Consider the following 25,877-nt stretch of genomic DNA (forward strand, 5'->3'; position numbering starts at 1 on the left):
TCAAACTTGAATCTGTCTTGCCGTTTTGTGTAGGTTGTTGATTCTCTTTGTTTTCTGCATCATAACCTTTATTAATAAAAAAATAAAAAATTATAGGAAAACAATGGAGGTGGAAATTCATAAGTATTTTGTAATGAGGATAATATATACCAACTCACACTTGTATGTGTGTGTGTGTATATATATATTATATATATATATATATATTATAATAATAATATAATATATACATGTATTATAATAATATAAATATATATGCATATTTGGGTACAAAATGAAATACAAAAACAAATGATTTAAATACACAAATAACGAGAGAGAGAGAAAAGGACAAGTAATACAAAGAATGTCTTCAAAGACAGTTGCTCCCATAAATACCAAAATAAATGAACGAGGGGAAAATAGTGAATGCTGAAATATTTTCTTTGAAAAGAGAAAAGATAGAAAAGAAAGATATAGGTGACATCCAGTCCTTAGAATGTCCATACAAGAAAGAAAAGAAAGATGGACGATGGTCACATGCGAGCAACAAGCAAAGAAAAAGAGAAAGAGGTGGAGAGAGAGAGACAGATAGAAAACGGTGATGGGGAAAAAAGGGGAATTAGAGAAGATAGGGGAGACAACAGTATAGAATAAAGTTGCATCAAAAAGGTTAAGATAAAATTACTTGGAAAATGATGCATGGTGTTAAATAATAATATAAATAATATGAAGAACAGCTCTTTCGAGAGGTTACACTTTCCGCTTATGATGTTGAGGAGGCAATTAGTCAAATTGATCCCAATACTTGACTGGTGTTTCTATTTTACTGACCCCACAAGAATGAGAGGCAAAGTTCAGTTCAGCAGGATTTGAACTCAGAACATAAAGAGTCGGAGCAAATACTATGAAGCATGTTGTTTGATGCTCTACTCGCATTCTGTCAATCCAAAGATATTCGTAGCATTAATCATTCTAATTTTGGCCCAGGTCAGTAATTTGGAGATAGGAAGGAGTAATTTGAATACATCAACCCCAGTGCCAAACTGGTACTCTTGATGGAATTTCAACTCGGACTATAAAGAACCAGAAGAAAAGTTACTGTTTCTAATTTAGGTAGAAAGCCACTAATTGGAGGAGACGGGGTTAGTTGATACCTGAAACACCAAAACTTTGTTTTCATCACTACCAGAGGGACGAAAGGCAAAATTAGCAAAAACAGGATTTGAACTCAGCATGTAAAATGCTAGGAGAAATAGCATAAGGAATTTTTCTGTTGCACTTCATGATTCTACAAATCCACCACTTTTAATGATAATAAATAATTAATAACAACAACTTACAAGACAAAGAATTATTTTCATTCTCTGGTAATACGGAGTTCTCTCCATTTACAAACTCTGTGTTAAACATTGACTGGTGTTGTTCTGGCTGCCATTGCACAGCTGAAGTGTTGTGATCTTCAATTTCAGTCTTCAACTGTAAGCTGTTTTCTATTGCTAACCTCATCCGTTCTTCTTCACTCAAGCTAAACAGATCATCATTACTTAAATACTTCACACCTGAAAATAAACAAATTGAGAGGTAATTGAATGTTTTGACTGGTAGTTATTTTGGGAACATATTTATGCATGTAATCTAAATGTACATTGGGAGGGGGAAAAAAATATTAGTCAATGATTGTTTTAATCTTTCCTGACATGTTCTGGTATTATTCTGACTACATCAGCTCATCATCATCATCGTTTAACGTCTGTTTTCCATGCTAGCATGGGTTGGACGGTTCAACTGGGGTCTGGGAAACCTGAAGGCTGCACCAGGCCCAGTCTGATCTGGCAATGTTTCTACAGCTGGATGCCCTTCCTAACGCCAACTACTCCGTGAGTGTAGTGGGTGCTTTTTTATGTGCCAGACGAGGCTGCAATGGCCACGATCGGATGATGCTTTTTATGTGCCACCGGCACGGAGGCCAGTCGGGGCGATCCTTCATGTCATCCACCCTTTTAGTTGTTTCTTACAACATATAGAGACAGTGCACTTTTTCCTAATACTGGGATCAACGTGAAAAGTAATAGTAAAATTAATGTTTCACTTTTATTGCCTGACGAATTTACAAGCTAACTGGAAATAAACTATATGCTCAAGAAAAAAAAAAATGATATTTATCAATAACTAATGTTATTTTCGTTTTTCTATCATGCATAGGAAATAACTGGAGATTTCTCTGGCTTTATTCTGACCTCATCAGTGAACAGACTTCATTGAAGTTACTGAATAGTGATGCATGAAGCATAATGATAGTAAATTATTATAAAAATATACTGTTTCCCTTCCTTACTAGAAAAATGAAAAATACTATTAGTAATCAATCAATATTTGTTTCCACCGCTTAATTATTTCTAATTGAAAGTGTAAAATATAGGGAAAGCTATGATGGTCTATATCAACAAACAGAAAATCTATAAAATGTTTGCAAAGCAGAATAAAATATTTGCTGTAGGAAGAGAAGAAATCTAACATTTAGGATTATGAGTCTTTGCCGGTGAGTTATTTTTAGTTTGATAGCTTATTTACATGCTTTAAATCAGACATGGGTAACATTTTATGGATTCTATCAACACTAACATAACTATAGATTTCCATACAGATGTCATCTCTGAATTATATATTCATGCACTGTTTTTAATTGAAACAATTTATAGCAGTGAACATAGATTTAATAATATTGCTTTAAATATTTCTTTCATTCATACTATTCATCATCATCTTTTAAAGATGGAATTTGTGGCAGCAAATTCTTTTTCTTTGCAGCTCGATGTCCTTCCTGTTGCCAACCTTTACTCGTTTCCAACAAAGGCAATATTTCACCATGAAAGACAAGAAATTAATAACATTGCCTGTATGATAGTGATGTGCAATTTAAAATCATTCAAATGATGTCAAGACAAAGGTAAACAAAAACATACTGTTTTTTTTTCGATTTCTGCCTGTCAAATCCACTCACAAGATACTTGCCCAACGTGTCATGCAGTGGGACTGACAAGACCACATGGTTGAGAAGCAAGCCCTTAACCACACAGCCATGCCTACATATATTATTCATCAAATGAAATAAATGAAAAACAGGACACAAAGGATGTTGTGGTACATATGTTTCGGGCTATACAGGTGCTTACATTTATCAAGTATTCACCCTGAATTTATATTATTCATCATGTAGAATAATTTTCTTCAGCTCTTTAGTTCTACTCTGGAACTGTTTTGGAGGTATTTTTACAAAATGTTTCACCATCAAGCTTAATATGTAATAGTTGTCTCCGTTTTCCAGACTTACCATTTTCCACGGGTTTTGTCTCTGAAGAATTATCTTCAGGTGTACTGCAGCAATCTGGTAACTGAAATCAAATTAGAAATATTATAGAAATAAGGATATTTTGTAATGTGGCTTACATGCATAAACATTAAGGTGTTCAATACACATTAGTGGAGTATTTTAGTTGGGTTTCCTCCACAAAGTTCACTGGAAATCCAATTTTCACATGTGTAGTGTGACAAGCTCTGAAAGAATTTCACTGAAAGTTTAAGACTTATTAACTCTCTTTATCCTGGCTTAACCAGTCTGACAATAACATGGTCCAAACAGTGGCCAGTAATATAAGAACCTGAAGAAGTAATTGGCAGGACCCCCACTAATGGTATTGCTCTCCTTAACACACCATAACTCCTGATCAACAATGCAAAGTTGACTCCAGCAAGATCTGAACTCAGGATAATTGATAGTTGAAAATATATATATATATATGCCTGTATTTTGAAAGGCCAGCCTTGTCATGTTGATCTCCTTCAGAACTACGTTAAGGGAACATATGTGTGTGTGTGTGTGTGTGTGTGTGTGTGTGTGCAGTCACTTGCATATTGATTTCACAAGTAGGCTGATCCATTGATCGGATCAACTGGAACACTTGTCATCATAACTGTCGGAGTGCCTTATATATTACACTAAATACAGAGAAGACTTAGCCATTCTAAAATACACAAAATCTGTTACTTTCACTTTAATTTCATTCATTATTTGATGTCAAAATTTCTGTTGCATAACTATGACCTGGTCATTGACACAGTTTCATTGCAGAGGAGCCGCATGAAGTTAACAGACTGTGTGTTTTTGAATGGCCAACTTAAGCCTTCCATGCTGTAATTGCTTGAGCTTCAACACACAATCCGAGATCAAATCACTTGCTTGTGTGATTGTGAGTAAGAAAATTTCATATTCCAATCCAAACACACTCCTTGCCATTAAACTGAAAAATGGCCAATAAATGTTTTTATGCATATAGATAATTTAGGCATTATAGAATTAAAATAGTCATCACATACTTCAAGAATATAAACTACTTACCAATTTGGAATTTTGCCCAAATTCCAAATCATTGAAGAAAGAAAGATCTTGACTTTTAGTTGATTCCTAGAAATATATAATTTCAAAATTAACATTTTCAGTTAAGCTGTAGACATGCAATGCATGTAAGTGCTGATTAAAACTGCAATTAATGCGACTAATTCTCATATTACCACAGTAATCCATCTTTAACTTTTAGTTGTTGAGTTGTGCTTTAAATATTCTTAGCTGAGGCTATTTACTTCATTAATGTTATCAATGCCTTTAAGTACGACCAGAAATATGCTACAACTTCCCACACTCAAAGTTTCTGGATTTTCTTCTGGTAAAGAACCTTTGATTTTTTCATGTATTTTAAACCTTTTAAATCAATATAACCAACATGGCAGATAACCCACACATCAAGTCAATGAAGAAAGTTTGTATTTGATTGCTTAACTTGTGAGAAATAGCAATCAAGTCTTCCAAAACATTACATGCCATTACCTCAAAAGAGGAGACAGGGGAATGCCATTCTTGATATTTGGTGTCCAAGTGAAAGACCTGATGACCGTGGCTGGAAGAGCAACTTTGATCAGAGTTCTGCTCAGTTATGACTGATTTGGAGATGAAACAGTAATATGCCATGCTTCAAGCAATTGGCCATTTGTTATAACATCTGAGCCTCCTTTTTTCCACTGAGCATTCAGATGTAGATTTGCAGAACCAGAGGAATTTTGGATAAAATACATTTATACTGTGGTTGTATACTGTCAACTTAACGTGATAGTCCTGTAAGGGAATTACACCACCACTGTTTAGCCCTAGGAAGCATCGACGCTTCCTGTCGGCCTTGACACATTTCCTGTGTCCTTATATATTTGACACAGGAAATGTGTCAAGGCCGACAGGAAGCGTCGATGCTTCCTAGGGCTAAACAGCGGTGGTGTAATTCCCTTACGGGACTGTCACGTTAAGTTGACAGTATACAACCACTCTATCGCTCCACCACCGTACATATCTCTATGAGATATTTAGAAATTTAATATTTCTGATACTTTTATACTGTTTTGATTATAACCCCTTATATCCTAAATTCAAATCACACCCTGGTCAACTTTATTTCTTCTCCATCTGAGGTCAAGAAAAATTATTGAACAAAAATGACTGGGGGGTCATGTAATCCACTTCAAATTATTAGGTGATGTTTCAAGTTGGTTGTAGTCCAGTGTGTGTGTGTGTGTGTGTGGTGTGTGTGTGTGTGTGTGTGCAAACAATAAAAGAATTGATATAAAAAAAACTAAAAGTAAAAAGTTAGTTACTTTATTGTCAGTGTGATTGGTTGAGTTCTCATCTTGTATATTATTTGAGAATTCTTGTGCCAATGTTGAAATTGGGACAACACCTAAATCATCAGCGTTTTCTGCATATTCAAATAAGGAACTCTTATGTGCTGAATTACTGAAAAATGAAAACACAAAAATTTATGATTTTGGTAATTGTTAAAGTTTGCAAATTATTATTTACATAAAAACATAAATAAAAAAAAAAGGAGAAAAAAAAAACAATGAACCTAGAATTGAAAACAGATTTTTAAGAAAAAACATCCTCTTTGATGCTATAATAAATTTCTTAAAGACAAGATATACATTTCTAGTTTTAGGAAATGTTTGTGAAAACCACATCTGAGGTTTTTTATATGTTCACTCTATACTGACATGGGGAAGATGGAACTTATGGAGGCAATATTCCAAGGCCAGGTGTTCTTCCTGTTGATAATCCTTATTTACTTCCAACAGAAGTACTTATTCTCCTGATCTGTTGAGCACCAAACAGCTCAACAGCCAGACATGTCTTTATGGTTGACATTATGTTTTCTTTTAAGCAGACGATGCCAGAACACAAACACATATACACATGCATATACTCTCACTCAATGAGCTTCTGTTCAGTTTCTTCTTAAACCAGTGATATTTGCCCACAGTTCCACACAAGCAGGAATGAACCCAAAACCATGAGGTTCGGGACTAAAATTTACACCTGTAACAATATCCAAGATCATCATCATCATTTAGCATCCGCTTTCCATGCTAGCATGGGCTGGATGGTTCAACTGGGGTCTGTGAAGCCAGAAGGCTGCATCAGGCCCAGTCTGATCTGGCAGTGTTTCTACGGCTGGATGCCCTTCCTAACGCCAACCACTCCGCGAGTGTAGTGGGTGCTTTTTACGTGCCACCCGCACAGGTGCCAGATGGAGCTGGCAAACGGCCACGGATGGATGGTGCGTTTTACGTGCCATCGGCACGAGGGCCAGGCGAGGCTGGCAATGGCCGCACGGGGGCCAGGCGAGGCTGGAAATATGATATTGTCACTTAGCTGAAGGATTGGTAGTTTACATCTGTGTCACTGTTCTATGATGTTCTCATACTCAACTCTTGTTCATTCAGTTGTAAATTGATACCATGGGAGTAAGGTGCAACTTAGCTAACTGATGCAGAAATGGTATTTTGTTTGGAACAATTCTAATATGAGCATAGCTTGAGATGACCTCTCTTCAATATCATCATTTTTATCATATTTGCATAGAGAGAAGGCACAGGAATGGCTATGTAGTAAGAAGCTTGCTTCCCAACCATATGGTTCCAGGTTCAATCTCACTGAATGGCACTTTAGACAAATACCTTCTACTAGAGCATCAAGTTGATCAAAGCCTTGTGAGTGGATTTCGCAGACAGAAATTGAAAGAAACTCATAAACATACATACATTTAGGAAGAAATAACCTCAATTATGCAATTCAATAGTGACAGACAATATCCACACCATATAATTTTGTGATTTTTTAAATATTTATTGTAGTATATTTAAATTTTTTCGAGATGGTGTGGATATTGTTTCTCACTATTGAATTGCTTAATAGAGGTTATTTCTCTTAATTATACACACACACACATAGGGGTTCTTTGTATCTACGTTTGTTTTCCACCACCACTTGACAAGTGTTGGTATCTATGTACTCATAACTTAGCAGTTCAGCAGAAGAGTTCAATAAAATAAGCACCAGGCTTTAAAGGTAAAAAAAAAGTATTGAGGTTGATTCAATCGATTAAAAATTCTTCGAGGCGATGCCCCAGCATGACCATAGTCTAATGTCCGAACAAGTAAAAGATTACAGAAAAAAAGCAAATCAATCGTTTCAACTTACACAGAATCTGTGTACTCAAGTCTTCTACAAAGTGATGAATCTTTCTCCATTTCTGTTCGGGCTTTCGGTGGGCTGCAAATATCACAAATATTATTTCAGTAGGCCATTAACTGGGACAGGAGAAACAGTTTCAGTCAAATAAAGCAAACCAAATTTTAAGCCCAGCCAAAAGCATAACAGAATTGTAGCAGTAAATTTGGAATTCACCTTAAACTTCATGCCCATTGTGCTGTCTTTATTGAATGTCTCTGCACTCTCTCTTACCTCTGGCGACAGCTTTTTGTTAAGACATCTCAGATCACCATATTGCCCTGGCTTCCAAGACTAGTGAAAAGAGAAGGAATCCTCAAACTGGATACCTGGTCCAAGTGCTTACAACAGAGTCATCAGCATCAGACTCTACTAATGGTACCCAAGATGCCAGGTGGTGGTAAGAAAATGGATTATGTCTACCATCCATGTAGGCTACAGCAAGGTTTGAACCCAGAATATTAAGAGCTAGAATAAATACTTCAAAATATTCCATCTAAGGCTCTATAAATTCTGCTAATCCATTGCCCTTGACTGGTCCTTTATTTTATCATCCCAATAAAGATCAAAGGCAAAGAGGACTCCAGCAGTTCAAAATTTGTTATATTCTGGCAAAAAGCCAGAATAAATACTACAAAGCATTTTGTTTGATGCTTTGACAACTGCCAGATCAGATTGGAGACTGGTGCAGCCATCTGGTTCGCCAGACCTCAGTCAAATCGTCCAACCCATGCTAGCATGGAAAGCGGATATTAAACGATGATGATGATAACACACCACATACAGTGTGTTTATTCCAATTTCCATCTACTAATTTCTCTCACCAGGTATTGACCAACCTGTAACTACGGTTGAGGACATCAGCCAATAGCATTCACCAAGTGGAACCAAATCCCCTAATCATGTGATACCAAAGCAAACCTCTCAACCACTCAGCTATGCTGGCAGATATATGACAATTCTATTGAATATTATTATCAGTCTAAAAAAGTCAAATGAGTTTCTGCTCACATAGAGTCGATCCTTTATGATAAACTATTGCATTGTATGCATGGACATGTGAGACAAAAAGGTGTGTGTGTGTGTGTACACAAAATAAGTGATTGCAATCTTACCTAGTGAAAAGGCTATTAATAGAAGGTGCTGGAATAATGGTCTCTGAACAATGTGATGACAGCGTCAGATATTTAGGAATAGAAATATGCTGAATAACTTTTCTGTTACATGAAGCTGTGACACTGTATGTGTAGCGTTTCAAATGGAGAATTAATACTCTGGAATGAAAATAATCAACATTATCATTATTGTCATAGACACCAACATACCTCAATTATCAGAACAAGTTTACTATGCTTTGTGACACTGTGGCACCAAGCCTATACAAGCAAACTTATATTGTGACACCGGGAATAAAAATTTAGTTATTTATCATAGCACCAGATATAAAGATAATGTTATCTACTGTAATAGACTCAAAGCTTCCAATGGACAAAGTCCATAAAATAAGAAAACTACACTTCCTGAAAATATTTGAACCATATATAGAAGAGGTAATTAACTTAAGGAAGGAAGGAAAATTTTAACTGCATCTGAGAAATCCAGATTGTTAAGTACTCTGGTCTGGGACCCCCTTCGGTCACGACACTGACCATGGGATTGCACCTAGAAAGTTACCCTCCTAGTCACAAGTCTGGGCAAGGTGGTTTTATGGAAGACCAGCAGTCGCCCATGCATACCGGCCTCCCCTCTCCACGTCACCGATGTTGTCCAAGGGAAAGGCAAGGGCCGATACAGCTTGGCACCTGTGACGTCGAAACTCATTTCTACAGCTGAGTGAACTGGAGCAACGTGAAATAAAGTGTCTTGCTCAATAACACAACACGCAGCCCGGTCCGGGATTCGAGCTCACAACCTCACGATCGTAAGCTCGACACTCTAACCACTGGGCCATGCGCCTTCACTGTTAAGTAATAAGTATATAATTATATGTGTGAATCATACTAATGGCTAACAGATTAAAAGTAATTTATCTTACCTCGGTAATCTACTGATGCATTTTGAAACTTCTGATTTATCATGATTACATTTAGCACATCGGTATTCCACATTTTCTTTGACAAAGAATAAGTCGAGAGCATCCTGAATGCTTGGATTGCTGGAATTAGTGAATGAAAGAGAGTAGAATGAGAGGAGAGAGTCAGAAGCAAAAAGAATGATGGAACTACAGTGTGTCACACTGCTTTTGCTCTTAGCCTTGTATTTACAAATATGAGAGAGAGAGAGAGAGAAAGAAAGAAATACAAAAGTTAGGCTCACCATCCCTTTGGTATGTCCAACGATAAATCTATACACTGTTCAACTTTAGAGACAACAACACCACATCTAAAAACAAAAACAAAATAAAATAAAATTACTAATTCCTATTAGTAAATGGTTAAATGTTGGACAGTTGTACATTATAATCAACATTAGTAGTTGTTTAGCCCCAGGTCATCACTCATCAGCCAAAGCCTATGATCAAAACATGTTCCAACCATGATCACACTTTATATAAGTGAATGGTAGCAATAGTAATGTGTGTTGTTGATTGTCTATTTGGTTAGGTTTCTTTTCTTTTCCTCTCACTGAACACTCATAAATTGTCTTTGATGGGAGAGTTTGTCATATATATGTACAGACAGACAGATTATATCTCAGATCACATTCGCCAATGAGTCCCCCACCCAAGAAAGTAAAGTGTAATCCAAATGAGATTTGGCTGCTATTTCTAGCAACTTTACATGATGCATAGTGCTAAGAGTTCCAATCTGTCCTTCTCATGAGAGGATGAGATACTGCAATGGCTTGGTGGTTCAAAGAAACCACAACTTTTATTAAATATCCTCCCACAAACTTACTTGGATCTTTTCGGTTTGAACGGCAGATTTTAACATAATTTCTAGGTAACTAAAAAAATTTTAAACTTCGTATACTGGTAGAATGTGTTTATAAAACATCTTTTTCTCTTGGCTTTATTGAGAAAATTCTATAGTTTGTAAGATGTTTGTTGTTTTTTTCTTCAATTTCTGCAATTTCAACCAATCACTGATGTCCATTGAGGTAAAAAAAACATTCTGTGCCGTATAAATATGTCCCTCGTTTAAGAAACAGATTGGGTTTATTTACATTTGTGAAGAAAAAAAAGATACCCTCCCCCCACCCTAAAACAGATTGAAATGCAATAGATCGATTCTAGGGTCATAATTATGGGTGACAATTTCATATGACACTGCTAGAAAACACTGCCGTTCAAACCGAAAAGATCCACTTTAGGATCATCCACACAAAGGAGATGCGAATAAACTAAAACAATACATAAGCATTCAATGATGAAAGATGTTGAGAGAACCTACAACAAGAGACATGCACAAGACAACGACATCAACAACACTAACACAGCATACTGGTTGCAGCTGTTATACAACTTGTTTAACTCAAGGACATTCCAGCCATGACCACATTGTCTTTTTTTCCAGATTGTTTTCAGATTACAATATTCAATAAGTAGAGACAAAAAAGCGGGGGATTTGAGAGAGACTTAGCTGCTTCCCCTAGAAGTTGAATGACCATAGAGAAGTTTCCTTATTACCTCACAACCATGCCAAGGATCTTTTTTTTGAGCACAGAGATTCATGAAACTGAAATGACATACATTTGTGTGTGTGGAGAGAGAGAGAGAGAGAGAAAGAAATAGTGTAGAGAAGAAGAGATAATAGACAGGGAAAGTGAGGAAGGTAACAGTGTTGGGAGGAGGAAAAGAGGAAAAAGGATTGGGAAAGGCAAATGGAAAGGAAGAGGGATACATATATATATATATATATATATATATATATATATATACACACACACACACACACACATATAAAGAGAGAGAGAGAGAGAGAGAGAGAGAGATTCAGATGAATATGGTACTTAAGTTGAGGCACCAGAATTTAGTACGGTATTATCCATACAATTTCAAACTAAGGTGATTAAAATCAAAATAAGCAACAAGGATATCCAGAGGTAATGCAGTACGATCGTTTCATGCAACTCCATAGAGTTGCACAAAACGATTGTACTGCATTACCTCTCGCTATCCTTGTTATATATATATATATATATATATATATATATACAGAGAGAGAGAGAGAGAAGATACAGGAAACATGGTTTCAAATACATTAGTAAAAATTAAGGATGTATCTTTTTACCGTTTACAAGTAATAGAGCGATTGATATCAAATTCGAAGTTCTGAACTGTGGGGTTAATGAAAGTATCTCTGCAGTTAGGGTCATCATCATCATCGGAACTGGAATTATTAGATGTAGGAGTACTTGTGGCCAACTTGACCCCTTCTTCTTTCAGACAGTCAAGGACTTGGTTCAAGCATTCATGAGCGTCCTACAATGTTTAGAAAGAGAAAAAGTTATTTTTTAAACAATTTTGGCTTTCTAAAAAAAAAAAATAAATAAATAAATAAAAACAGAAAAAATGCAGTCAATTGTAGTTATGGGTGTGTGTTATTGTTTAGCCCTAGGTTAATCTTGATTGAGCAGATCTATGACCAAAAGCATTCTAGCCAAGATCATCTCATGTAACATCTAGGACCACAGTATTCAATGTGTCATTCTTTTAAGGAAACAGGCTTTGATAGTTGGCAGAGGAAATTTGGCTGCTGTTTCTAGGAAGTCAAGAGTGAGTCTATGCTTGGGTATGGAAACTATATCAAGACAATTACCCCCCCACCATAGGACAATTTCCCTGACGACAACTACCCCCACTTCGTTAATTACCCCACTCTCCAATATATTAAAAAGTTTTAAATCATCATCTGTTGTCCTAGAGGGTTTATTGTCCATGGAGGGTAATCTAGACTCATGGAAACATAGTAGCTGTTGAGAGAGAGAAAGAGAGGCAGACAGCATTATCTAAAGAAATTCGTATTGAATTCTTAGATACAAAGCTATAATTCACCCATGCCACTATTTTTTTTAAATATTACCTTAACTATTAAAGGCAGATTTTCTCTGTGGGTATGTATGTTGAAAATTCATACATTTACACAATTCCAAATTTAATGGAAGAAAAAATTGGAATTAACATTCTAAATACCATAACTTAGGTCTTAGGGGCATTTTTTCAGTCAAAATAACACCCCAATTACGAAAAAAAAAAAATCGATAAAACTACATACATAACCATTTTCCCCTCTAATACAATCTAATTTCCTCTTTCTACTACCATTACAAATCATTTCTACTGCTACTGTCTCTTATGAACGTTTACGAACGATCCAAGAAAAAAGACAGAAAGAAAGGAAAGAGAAAGAGTGAGAGTCAAATAAACAGACAGACTACCAATCCTACGTAAATACACACACATATATTGGCGCAGGAGTGGCTGTGTGGTAAGTAGCTTGCTTACCAACCACATGGTTTCAGGTTCATTCCCACTGCATGGCACCTTGGGCAAGTGTCTTCTACTATAGCCTTGGGCCGACCAAAGCCTTGTGAGTGGATTTGGTAGATGGAAACTGAAAGAAGCCTGTTGTATGTGTGTGTGTGTATTTGTCCCCCAGCCACCATCACTTGGCAACTGATGCTGGGGTGTTTACATCCCCATAACTTAGCAGTTCAGCAATAGAGGCTGATAGAATAAGTATTGGGGTTGATTTGCTCGACTGAAGGCTGTGCTCCAGCATGGCCACAGTCAAATGACCGAAACAAAAGAGTAAGGTGGTGATGTAAAATTAGGCATGAATTAAGGTCGACTATGCCAGAACAGTCTATCTAGAGGCCTAACACCTACCCAATTTTCATTCGTAAGGTTTATCTCAATCTGAAGCAACAGCGGAGGAAGCATTTGCTTTATGTGCTGTGCAGTGGGATTGAACCAAGAACTACATGAATGTGAAGTGAATTTCTTGATTACATGGCTATATTTAGCTAGCTGAATCACTTAATAGAATATTGTGTTCCTATCTCTTCTACTTGTTTCAGTCATTTGACTGTGGCCATGCTGGAGCACCACCTTTAGTCAAGCAAATTGAACCCAGGACTTATTCTTTGTAAGCCTAGTACTTATTCTATCGCTCTCTTTTGCCAAACCGCTAAGTTACTGGGACGTAAACACACCAGCATCGGTTGTCAAGCGATGTTGGGGGACAAACATAGTCACACAAAACCACTTTCTTTCAGTTTCCGTCTACCAAATCCAATCACAAGGGTTTGGTCAGCCCGAGGCTATAGTAGAAGACACTTGCCCAAGGTGCCACGCAGTAGGACTGAACCTGGGACCATGTTGTTGGTAAGCAATCTACTAACCACACAGCCACTCCTGCACCTGTCAGCCCGAGGCTATAGTAGAAGACACTTGCCCAAGGTGCCACGCAGTGAGACTGAACCCGGGACCATGTTGTTGGTAAGCAATCTACTAACCACACAGCCACTCCTGCACCTGTCAGCTTGAGGCTATAGTAGAAGACACTTGCCCAAGGTGCCACGCAGTGGGACTGAACCCGGGACCATGTTGTTGGTAAGCAATCTACTTACCACACAGCCACTCCTGCACCTATGCACTATGTTAAAAGAAAGTAGGAGGTTGAATAGAACTTAACAACTAGGTAAAAACAGGTGAACTGAGAAACTGGGTTGAAAATATTGTCTTGTTTCAGTGTTGAAATAAATCACTATACAACTGAAAGAAACAAAGTAGAAAAAAATATGAACTTACCTGCATGTCATTACTTAAGAAATGTGTACCAACGGTTGATATAGCTTCTCTCACATTACCTAATAAGGTCACTTTACTAACATCAGATTCACTTTTGGTCTGTGAGATTAACAAATTGGCCATGGTACTGCAACAGGAATTTAAAATTTAATTTCATGTAAACCCAAAAAGGAATTTTTTTTTTGCAAAACATTATACAATGAAAACTGAACATCATTACTCATGGATATATATAAAATATGAAATGGAGGGGTCAGGGTGATACACTTTCTAGAACTGCTGAGAGATAAAATTGTCTACTAATCACTTAGTTCCAAGGAATTGAGTGAATGGTAGTCAAATCTTTGCTTGCAGAAGATACCAATCTAAGACAGGAAAGTACTTTTAGTAAACAGACTAATTGCAATTTTGCAAGCTGTCAAAATGAGGATCTAATTTTACAATGTGGCAACTACTTACAGACGAAAATTTTTTTCTATCCTACAGTACCTCAAATGTACAATATTGTACAATCATTTAGCAATTCTTGCATTACTACTTCACTGAATGCAGCATCTAGGATGAAGCCAAAATAAGACTTGAAACATCTGGGGTTATTCAACTTCACCACCTAGAAAAATGCAAATAAATAACCAGAAACTAATATTGGTTTTATCTCACTAAATATATCTAGCTAGCTTCATTTTTAAACTATGGTCTTGTATAATTTCCAGTCAATGAACAGCAGTCCTGAAGGGCTTTAGTCAAGTGAATTGACTCCAGTTCTATTTTTAAGTCAGGTAGTTACTCTATCAGTTTCTTTCTTCCTGAACTGCTAAATTACAGGGACATGAACAGAGTTGCATCAAGTGGTGGTGAGAGACAAATAGAAACATACACAAAGGACTTCTGCATAGTTTCCACTAACCAAATTCACTCTCAAGGAACAAGCATTGGTTGGCCCAGAGCTAAAAGCAAAAGACACGGGCTCCATGCTGGTGGACTGAATCCCTGCTAAACCTATTTTCCTACACCAATAAATGTATAATCATATACACTCCATTCAAACTCCTGCATGGTCTTCCCCCTCCTTTTTTCTGGATGTGGTGTCCACTCTTTTAATTTGCTAAATTCTTCAGCACCCAAACATGGAAGAGGAAAACATCAGACTGTGGATGGTGGAGAGAACATGAGGAGGCATTTGTCCAGCAGTGGACCATAAGGCGATAACAACACACATCAGGCACACCTATTTAGTAATTCTTTTATAGCTACTTTGTCAGGAATGGTGAAATTTATACTTAGCTGATGAGGTCAGAATAAAGTTGAAACATGCCTAAAGTATATTTCTGTGTTTGTTTCCTACAAAGAAAATATTAACCATTAACTAATATTTCTCCCCTACCTCAATCCTAATTAGCTTTTTAGAGGTCTTATTAAATATGTCAACACCAGCTAGGCAATTTGATAGTTATACTATTTTTTGTCATAGACATAATATATTGAGAGGATACAAGCCACAAATTTTTTAACTGGTCAACCAGTACCTAACCAGCCAACTAGTAGCTAGGATGTTGAATTCATGATCCTAAGATTGTGGTTTCAATACCTTGACTGGGCAACACGTTGTGTTCTTGAGCAAAACACTTAATTCCACATTGCTCCAGTCCACTCAGCTGGCAAAAATGATTATGGACCAATGTCCCATCCAGGTGGAGAATATTTAAGCCATGGAAACCAGGAAACTGGCCCTTACAAGTCAGCAAAACTCAAGAAGGTAACTAACTTTTTTTTCACCCAGCCAACTCAACATTCTAGGGGAAGGGATTGCCCAAATGACTAAACTAACTAAAGTGCATTATCACAAATAGTTCTATTAATCCTGGCCAGATTTGAACTCAGACGAGACAAACGAGAGCTAGAACTCAAAACACCAGAGTACTTGATCCAGCAGTAAGCTAATGCCAATTCGCCATCGTTAACCGTTTTTTTTACCATTATCTGTTAAAATACCCTGTTTTGTTCCAAATAACTTTAAAAACAATGAAGTATTTAGTAAAACAATTTTATCTATATTAAGCAGATGTTTCAAACATAAACATGAAATTTTGTGGGTAGATTTTAATTTGAATCAAGCAAAGAATAAGAAATTAATCTGAACAGAATTATCACACCCCAATATCAACAGCACAAATACAAGGGGAAAAGCTTTCAGTGCATTACAGCATGTAACATTTAAATCAATCTATAGGCGCAGGAGTGGCTGTGTGGTAAGTAGCTTGCTTACCAACCACATGGTTCCGGGTTCAGTCCCACTGCGTGGCATCTTGGGCAAGTGTCTTCTGCTATAGCCCCGGGACCGACCAATGCCTTGTGAGTGGATTTGGTAGACGGAAACTGAAAGAAGCTCGTCGTATATATGTATATATATATATGTGTGTGTGGGGGGGTTTCTGTGTCTGTGTTTGTCCCCCTAGCATTGCTTGACAACCGATGCTGGTGTGTTTACGTCCCCGTCACTTAGCGGTTCGGCAAAAGAGACCGATAGAATAAGTACTGGGCTTACAAAGAATAAGTCCCGGGGTCGATTTGCTCGACTAAAGGCGGTGCTCCAGCATGGCCGCAGTCAAATGACTGAAACAAGTAAAAGAGTAAAAGTAAAGAGTACATTAGAAAGCATTAGTACCTTAGATAAAGCAGAAAACATTAATTTGTAGTGTCAACGAATCAGTTGGTACTGGTGATCATCTTGATTAAAATAAGGCTGTAGCAGTGAGCATGAGGGTCAAAACTAGCTTATAGGAAGTCCAACATCACATACAGGACCTAGGGTGACTTTTTTGAGATTTTATCTGGGAGTGGGGGATGTATCATATACCAGAGGTTCTCAATGTAAGTGGTACTATACCCAAAGAGACATTGGGCATGTTGAAGGGAATAGTGAAGTAATTAACATATATTTTACCTATAGTAGTAATTATATTATACATGATAAAACCAGTAATGGTTATCAAAATGAAATGAAATCTCATCAGGCACAAGGAAGTCATTATCTTGCAATGTATAAAATAAATTTCAACTTTTGTCTTTACTAATTTTCTCTCGTTTCACTGTTAAAAACTTATACAATCCAATTTTAGAGTAAAAAATTTTAAATTATCATTCACATTAAGTTAGTCTAGCTGTGATACCTCACTTGTGACTTAGGTGGGTGCTACAAAAAAAAAAAAAAAAAAAAGATTAAGAACTACTGCCGTGATCATCATCATTTAACATCCGTTTTCCATGCTGGCATGGGTTGGATGGTTTAACAGGAGCTGGCCATATGTGTATACACACACAGGTTCACAGACAATATTCTTTCTTATTACAAATATATAAAAGTAACCCATGCTAGCATGGAAAACAGACGCTAAATGATGATGATGAGGTTGTGTGGTGTCTGTCTCCTACGATTTAGATTCCTAACTACTCCCACATTTTGCAGTGCAGTTTAACCAAAAGCGGGTATCTTATAGTCGTGATTCATATCGAGCCCTTCTGGGTATTAGCGCGCATCTACGATGAGTCAACGATTTAAAAAAAATTTACCATCAATGTTTCCCATTTTTAATGAATTTTTGGCATATATAAGGGAAGTAACTCTCTAAAAATTTATTATTAAATCTCAGAACGTAAAAAGCTACAGTAACACCCCACCCCTTTGTGGTTAGCCATATTGAGATGGCTATTATACTTTACATCTCTAAAAATGCTTATATAGTTATTTCCCTTACAAACCCGAGCAACGCCGGGTGATACTGCTAGTTACAAATAAAAGGTAGATGCAGAAAAAGTCGGTTACCTGTGCAAAGAACTGGGGTTTACTTTTGATACTTTACAGTTAATAAATAACAACTCTGTGGCAAAAGTCTCTAGACTAAAAAGAGACTGCAGGATTGCATTTAAATAACAGGTGTTGCCCATATTGGTGAGTCTGGGGAGAATAAGAGAAAGAAAAAAGAAATGAATGCATGAGAACATGTAAGCATTTACAAAGGCAAAGGATAAATTAAAATAATTTGAAAGGTGGAACAAAATGTAAATAAATTTATCAGTAAATCGGCTTATCTAAATTCATGGCAATAGTACATTTGGGTTATTTCCCTTAGCTCATGATTGATAGATATAGATAAATATATATATATATATATAGATATAGATATATATATATATATATACAGATACATATATATATAGATACATATAGACAGAAATAGATAGATATATATATATATATATATATATATATAGATAGATAGCTAAGTATACCAGTTGAATGACCCTGCATTGCTGGGGTTACTGCTGTTCTTATTCAGATTAGTAAATAATAAATATAAAGATATGTTCTTAAAATTATTTCCAAATATCTATATTTTATTTTAAAATATCCAAATTGTAATGATAATAGAATTTCAAACAGAAAATATGTTGATGTTGAAGTACCTCAGGGTAAACAATATTCATTGAGAAATTTTTTTGTTGGTGTTGAAATGAATAAATTGTTGCTGCTTCCAAGTCACGGAGAGAAGCATGTAGTAGAGAGAGAGATCAAGTCCAACTACCCTGAGGGATTGGCCCTGAGATTTCTTAATTGAAATATCAAAACTTAGTCTAACTGGAAACTAAAGCGTCTTAAATTCAAATGGAGCATCTGTAGGTACGAGAGGAATTTTGGGAATAAAGACATTTCCTCCTTTGTGACTACCTGTTATGATTGTTGCTTGTAAGACATGAAGCTTCATGGAAGTAACAATTAAGCAAGTTCAATTACACAGGCGAGATGGGTCAAGATTCCTAAGCAACATAATGGAAGCATCCAGTTTTAGTGTCAAGTTATGTGGTGTCAGTCACCACAAAAATGTATGTATTCACACACACACATATATCATCACATACATTCACACGTTAAATTTTTGTAAGCGTAGGAGTGGCTGTGTGGTAAGTAGCTTGCTTACGAACCACATGGTTCCAGGTTCAGTCCCACTGCGTGGCACCTTGGGCAAGTGTCTTCTACTATAGTCTCAGGCCGACCAAAGCCTTGTGAGTGGATTTGGTAGACAGAAACTGAAAGAAGCCCATCATATATATATATGTTTGTACCCCACCAACATCGCTTGACAACCAGAGATCAATAGAATAAGTACTAGGCTTACAAAGAATAAGTCCAGGAGTCGATTTGCTCAACTAAAGTCGGTGTTCCAGCACGGCCACAGTCAAATGACTGAAACAAGTAAAAGAGTAATGCAAATATGCAAATGAAAATAAAGTTTATTTGGTAGCCGAAAGATTACTGAATCTTTTGATACCCCATACGTCAAAATCAGCAACTAAGTTTTTAGATGCATAAGGAACATACGTGTGCGCACACACAAACTCTGCTTTATATATTAAGAAAGTACTTATTATTATTGTCACTTTTGATTTTTTAAAACTTGGTATTTATCTTGTCAGTCTCTTTTTCTGAACTGCTAGGTAACAGGGATGTAAACCCTTCAGCACCAGCTGTCAAGTGGTGGTGGACAAATACAAAGCCATACACAAGGCTTGGTCACCTTACAGCTATAGTAGGAGACACTTGCCCAAGGCGCCACAGTGGGACTGAACCTGGAACCATGGGGTTGGAAAGCAAACTTCTTACCACGCAAGAAAAATTTTTCGAGAGGTGAAGGGATGAATTATACAAGATAATTTCAAATACCTAAGCCCTTCTCCCACTTGAAATTCTAATAAATATATACATGAAATTCCCTGCAACATTGGCAGAATGATAGTCCCAAATGCAAAAAAGAAGAATTATAAACAAAAAGAACAAATCTGGAATGAAAATTGCCATCCCTTATTAAGGTAAAGTGAAGGATAAAGTTAAAGAGCAAAATATAAACTTCAATTACCCTCTTAAAGCAAGTTTTGGCAAGGGGTAAATGGCTGGTGCTGGAGGACTTTCTACCTTCTGTGGTTGAGAATTTGTTGACGAGTCCACCAAAAGCCGTGCTCGTTTAACAGGTGTTGTTTCACATCTTTTCATCCTACAGAGAAAAAGAATGGTCAGTCAATAATATAATGTAATACCATTGTAAACACTTTTTTTTTTAAAAGTTAATATCTATCTTAAACATCTTGAATATATGAAAAAAATTGTTGAATTAATTAGAGAAACAAAATAGGCAGGTAAACAATTTTTTTAAACCAACATCTGAATTTTAACAGGCAGAAAATTTCTCCAGTTTTGGTTGGTATTCATGAGAAACATACTTGATTAATGCTTGTTTTAATTAAAAATAAAAAATAAAAAAAGATTCAGGCTACTGTGGCTGTAAAGAAAGCCCTACACTGTTTTTGCACTGTTATCTAAAGTAAACAAATATAGCTTCTATAATTCCAGCAGTTGAGGACAACAATAATAATCCTTTTCTACTAAAGGGACAAGGCCAGAAATTTTGATGGTGTGCTAGTTGATTACATCAGTCCAGAGTTCTACTGGTACTTATTTTATTAACCTCTTAAGAATGAGAGGCAAAGCCAACCTCAGCTGAAATTGAATTCTTGAGTGACATCAAGTCATAAAACCCTCAAGCAAACACTGCACTGAAAAGTCAACAAGATAATTTCTACATGGTCATTCAACTTGTAAGAAATAACACCTAAGTCACCTTCAAATCACACTCAACCATCTTACAAAAGAATGACACATTGAAATGGTGTAATATGCAAGCATCCAGGCCATGTCATCATCTGAGGCTAGTCTCTTCCCTCCCTCCAATCTATCCAAATCCCTGACAAAGATCATGGATGTTTAATTAAGCCGGAAGGGTAGTGCCCATGACTTTTCAGATTTCCAAAACTTGTAGGAGGTTAGGAAAGTATCCTCAAAAAGGAGACTGAATGTTTGTAACAGACTGGACTCTACTGAAAGTCAGCAGAATTGGGTGTCTTCTCAGGCACATAACACAATGGCAGTAGTAAGATTTGAACTCATGATCATAATATCTATATATTTCTTTACTACCCACAAGGGGCTAAACACAGAGGGGACAAACAAGGACAGACAAAGGAATAAAGTCGATTACATCGACCCCAGTGCGAAACTGGTACTTTATTTATCGACCCCGAAAGGATGAAAGGCAAAGTCAACCTCGGCGGAATTTGAACTCAGAACGTAACGATAGACGAAATACTGCTAGGCATTTTGCCCGGCGTGCTAACGATTCTGCCAGTTTGCCGCCTTAATATCTATAACTGAGCATTCCATGCCAAACTGAATATTTCCAATGAACCAAATAAAGAAGAAAGAAAATGACAGTTACCCCAGCACTCGTTTTACACTAGCTCCACATGAAGATTTATTCTTGTTATAGAAATTGTTTTTTCCAAGAGATAAAATATTTTGCATTTTCTCATTTGCACATGCAAGGAAGTTATCCCCATTGGTTGTTGGTGAAGTTGGGGATCTGGAAAAAAAGTAAAAGAATCTTTAATAACCTATTTTTTCATCTTTACATAAAATCTGACATCCTCACCCATTCCATTCTTTTTAAAGGATATTGAGAAAATATCATCTTAACCCTTTTGTTACCAACCCGGCTGAAAGCGGCTCTGGCTCTGTAGTACAAATTCTTCTTCTTCTTCTTCTTACAGCATTCACCCGGGGTGGGTTGAGCTGGCTTCATTCATCCTCAATGCTGCATCTCTCACATTGGGCAGAGGAACTCTTGAGAGTCAACGGCCATCCAATAAATGTGTAATTATATATCACCTCATTGTAGTAAGGGGGCGAAACGGGAGTGTCAGAGCTATGCTGTCGGAGACTACGGTTTCTGGTAGGGCCACCCAAGGCGGATTGTTCTGACACCCAGCGGTATCAGGGCAGCACCCGGCTAACAGGGCTCTGGTGAACAGAAGCGTCTGATCCGGCAACTGGTGGCTTCAACCCGTCCTGTCCCTGCGTCTGCGGAAAATCTACGGCAAACAAGACGTTCTCCCAACAGGGATATACTTGCGGCTGGGGACCGCTAGCGAACTTCCTATTCCCAAGATCCTTCAAATATTCCTCACGTATATCGCACCTTCTGTAGTACAAATGTCTCGTTTTCATAAGTTTTGAATTAAAATCTTCCACCAAACCGTAGCCACAATTTATGTTCCTAACACCTAGCTTAACCCTTTAGTGTTTAAACCGGCCATATCTGGCCCAGATATTCTACATGTTTTATATTCAAACTGGCGATATCTAGCCTCTCACACCTAACCTACAATGTCATTTTAAAAATAAACAATCACATCATTGAAACCTCAAAGCTAGAAGATAATGCATGATTAATTCAAAACAATTTGAGTGAAAAAGTACTACATTTAACAGAGTAATCTGAACACTAAAGGGTTAATGATAACCAAGTTATTTTACTAAAATCTTTGTTATATTTAAAACAATTGAAAGAAACACAGAGCATCTCAACAGAAATATGGTAACAAAAGGGTTAAAGGATATTGAGAAAATATCATCACAAAAAAGATGCATTCCTTATGGAATCAACCCCAGTATATTATTAGTACCTATGGAATCTAACACAGCTTCTAAATTGTTGCTCAAACATCAAGAAATAGTAGCCAAATCTCCCTCATGAATGATAGACCACAGGTCAACCTGACCCACAGCACTACACTGTGTGGCTATGCTGGAGTGCTATACTACATAACAGACAAGAAATTGTTATGCTGTGGAGCCATTCTACAATACTACATTGTCTGGCTGTGCATCTGCACTACACCACAGTTGCTGTTTCCCCCCCACCACCACCACCCCAACCGCCAATCAAAATTACTGAATGGTAAAGTGAAAGTAACAAATATATTGAAAGTAGAGCCCTGAAATTGGATCCCAATCAATTTTGATATTCAACATACATGTGCCACTCTCTCTCTCTCTCCCAACACAAACATGGCCAAATATGCCAACTATTTTGGTTCAATCTCAGTGCATGGCACTTTAAACAAGTATCTACATCTTAGATTAATCCAGGTTTTCTAAGTGAAATTGAGTCCATGGAAATTGGGTGGAAGCTCATCATTATTGTTACAAGATACAATACTCAGCTAGTAGCACTATAATACAAGTTGCACTGTACATATAATTCTAAGATTCATCCATCCTGAGAATAGTGTTGCATTGAGTCTGTCTGAAGGTTACATTAAAGATAAAATGTCTGTGGAATACTCAACCACTTTAACTAATACAATGAGTAAAGTAGTTCTATGAACTGAATAACTGAAACACTCAAAACTAACAAGGAATCCATTAATTTCATAGTTAATACTTATCACAATGAACCAGTCAGTGACTTGTTAAATCTTTCTTTCAGATCAAATGTCCAATAATGCTCATGTTCACTGATCATAATAATGAGAGATTATTCATAACAGGGTTTTTGTGCTTATCTTTACATGATACCTAGACAAGATAGCTTCATGCAGTCAATGGTTTTCTTAGGGTCACATACAAGTTTGTCTATGTAGTTTCCAAGATTGATTTCTTTTCTAGATTTTCATTTTTTAAATTTCTCAAAATTGCATTTCCTTTATTACCACCTTATGAATATGCTACTTTTCCCCCAACCAAAATAAAGGAAATTAGCAAAAATTAAAAAAAAATTTTTTTTAAAAGTTATTCCTAATAATGATTATTTATTTTAAAAAATCAAAATATCTCTTAATCAAACAATTTCATGCAAAGTATAACCACAAATTTATTTACTTTGAAAGACACACGGGGGATTCTTTAGTTCCTTCTTCAAACTGCTTAACTTCTTTCTTCCGTACCATTTTGGATTTCAATGTATTATCAAGTTTTGAGTTTTCTTTACCACTGCAAACAAATAATATCAATATTTCAAAATTTAACAACTCATTTTTAGAGGTGAACAAAAGTTCATTGTTTATATCTACATTGATTTGATTTATGTATTGGGTCATCCCATAAATAATGCGATTTTTTTTCAATTGCATGAACTAAAAGTCGGAGGGAGACGAGATAAACTACCAGTATTAACTTGCTATAAAAGCAAGTAGTAATTTTACCTTGTACTTATTCTTGGCATAAATTTTTAAAAGTGTAGTTCGATTTAAATCGTTATTTTTTTCAAAGCTACAATGGAAGCGACAAAGGAGCATATTCAACGTACTTTGCTTTATGAGTTCAATAAAGGTAACAATGCAACAGAAAGTGTGAGGAATATTAATGCAGTATATGGGGATCGGAAAATAAGCGTAAGCCAGTAGGAGTGGCTGTGTGGTAAGTAGCTTGCTTACCAACCACATGGTTCCAGGTTCAGTCCCACTGCATGACATCTTAGGCAAATGTCTTCTACTATAGCCTCGGGTCGACCAAAGCCTTGAGTGGATTTGATAGACAGAAACTGAAAGAAGCCTGTCCTATATATATATCCCTCTCTCTCTTTCGGAGAGGCACTGAGCAGCTATACGCACACATACACACATGGCAGTAACTTCCACCTACTGAATTCAATCACAAAGCTCCGGTTGGCTCGGGGCTATAGTGGAAGACACCTACCCAAAGTGCCACGCAGTGGGACTGAACCCGAAACCATGTAGCTAGGAAGCAAGCTCCCTAATGTGTGTGTATGTTTGTCCCCCCAGCATCGCTTGACAACCGATGCTGGTGTGTTTACATCCCCGTTACTTAGCGGTTCGACAAAAGAGACTGATAGAATAAGTACTAGGCTTACAAAGAACAAGTCCTGGATTTGCTCGACTAAATGCAGTGCTCCAGCATGGCCGCAGTCAAATGACTGAAACAAGTAAAAGAGTAACAGAGCTGTTGATGTTTGAGAAAATAGAAGCAACATTATTTTGCTTCAAAACTGGTGAACGTTGTTGACAAGAAGAGCATCAAACTGCAGGAAATTTGCCTCAATGGATTCCTTGATGCATGCAAACATAGAAAAGGGATGTGAAAGTGATGATATACATTTCAGGAGAAGCAGATAAAAAATGAGATTTACCCGTAAGCTTGGCGAGTCATCCTTTCAGCAGAGACATTAAATGTCTTGTTCGATAAAGGAGTAGTAGCACTAACTTCTGCTCGGTTGATTGGCGCTGAAATGTATAGAAATACCATTAATTGTCTATACAGTTGCATATACACTTACCTTGGTTATATTTCAGATGGAAATCTCAGCAAGCCTTTTAGTTATGAAAAATTAACTGAAAACATTTGTTTCGTTAACCAATTCATTACCATAATTCTATTGAAATATGGAAACTTTGTTTCAAGTAATTTTGAAAAGAATAAGGAATTTAACCCTTTTGTGACCAACCCGGCTGAAACCGGCCCTGGATCTGAGTACAAATGTCTTGTTTTCATAAGTTTTGAATTAAAATCTCCCACCAAACCTTAGTCACAATTTATGTTCCTAACAGTAGCTAAATGATAAATAAGTTATTTTACTAAATTCTTTGTTATATTTAAAATAATTGGGAGAAACAAAGAGCATCTCA

At 36.7% G+C, this 25,877-nt stretch overlaps 1 protein-coding gene across 1 annotated transcript; it reads right to left on the bottom strand.

Moving 5' to 3' along the window:
• LOC115215797 (ubiquitin carboxyl-terminal hydrolase 37-like) lies at positions 1-25,497 on the bottom strand. Its single transcript, XM_029785098.1, has 18 exons — positions 25,382-25,497; positions 24,115-24,225; positions 21,671-21,814; positions 20,258-20,392; positions 18,192-18,300; positions 14,846-14,955; positions 14,346-14,472; positions 11,824-12,014; positions 9,908-9,973; positions 9,627-9,746; positions 8,707-8,865; positions 7,562-7,633; positions 5,680-5,818; positions 4,379-4,444; positions 3,314-3,374; positions 1,323-1,541; positions 1,033-1,055; positions 1-66 (listed from the first exon to the last, which is right to left on the bottom strand). The coding sequence occupies exons 1-18, from the start codon at positions 25,495-25,497 to the stop codon at positions 1-3; spliced, it is 2,034 nt and encodes a 677-aa protein (XP_029640958.1).
• Between the last annotated feature and the right edge of the window lie 380 nt (positions 25,498-25,877).

Source organism: Octopus sinensis, linkage group LG9 (assembly GCF_006345805.1).
Source record: "Octopus sinensis linkage group LG9, ASM634580v1, whole genome shotgun sequence".
Taxonomy (NCBI): Eukaryota; Metazoa; Mollusca; class Cephalopoda; order Octopoda; family Octopodidae; genus Octopus; species Octopus sinensis.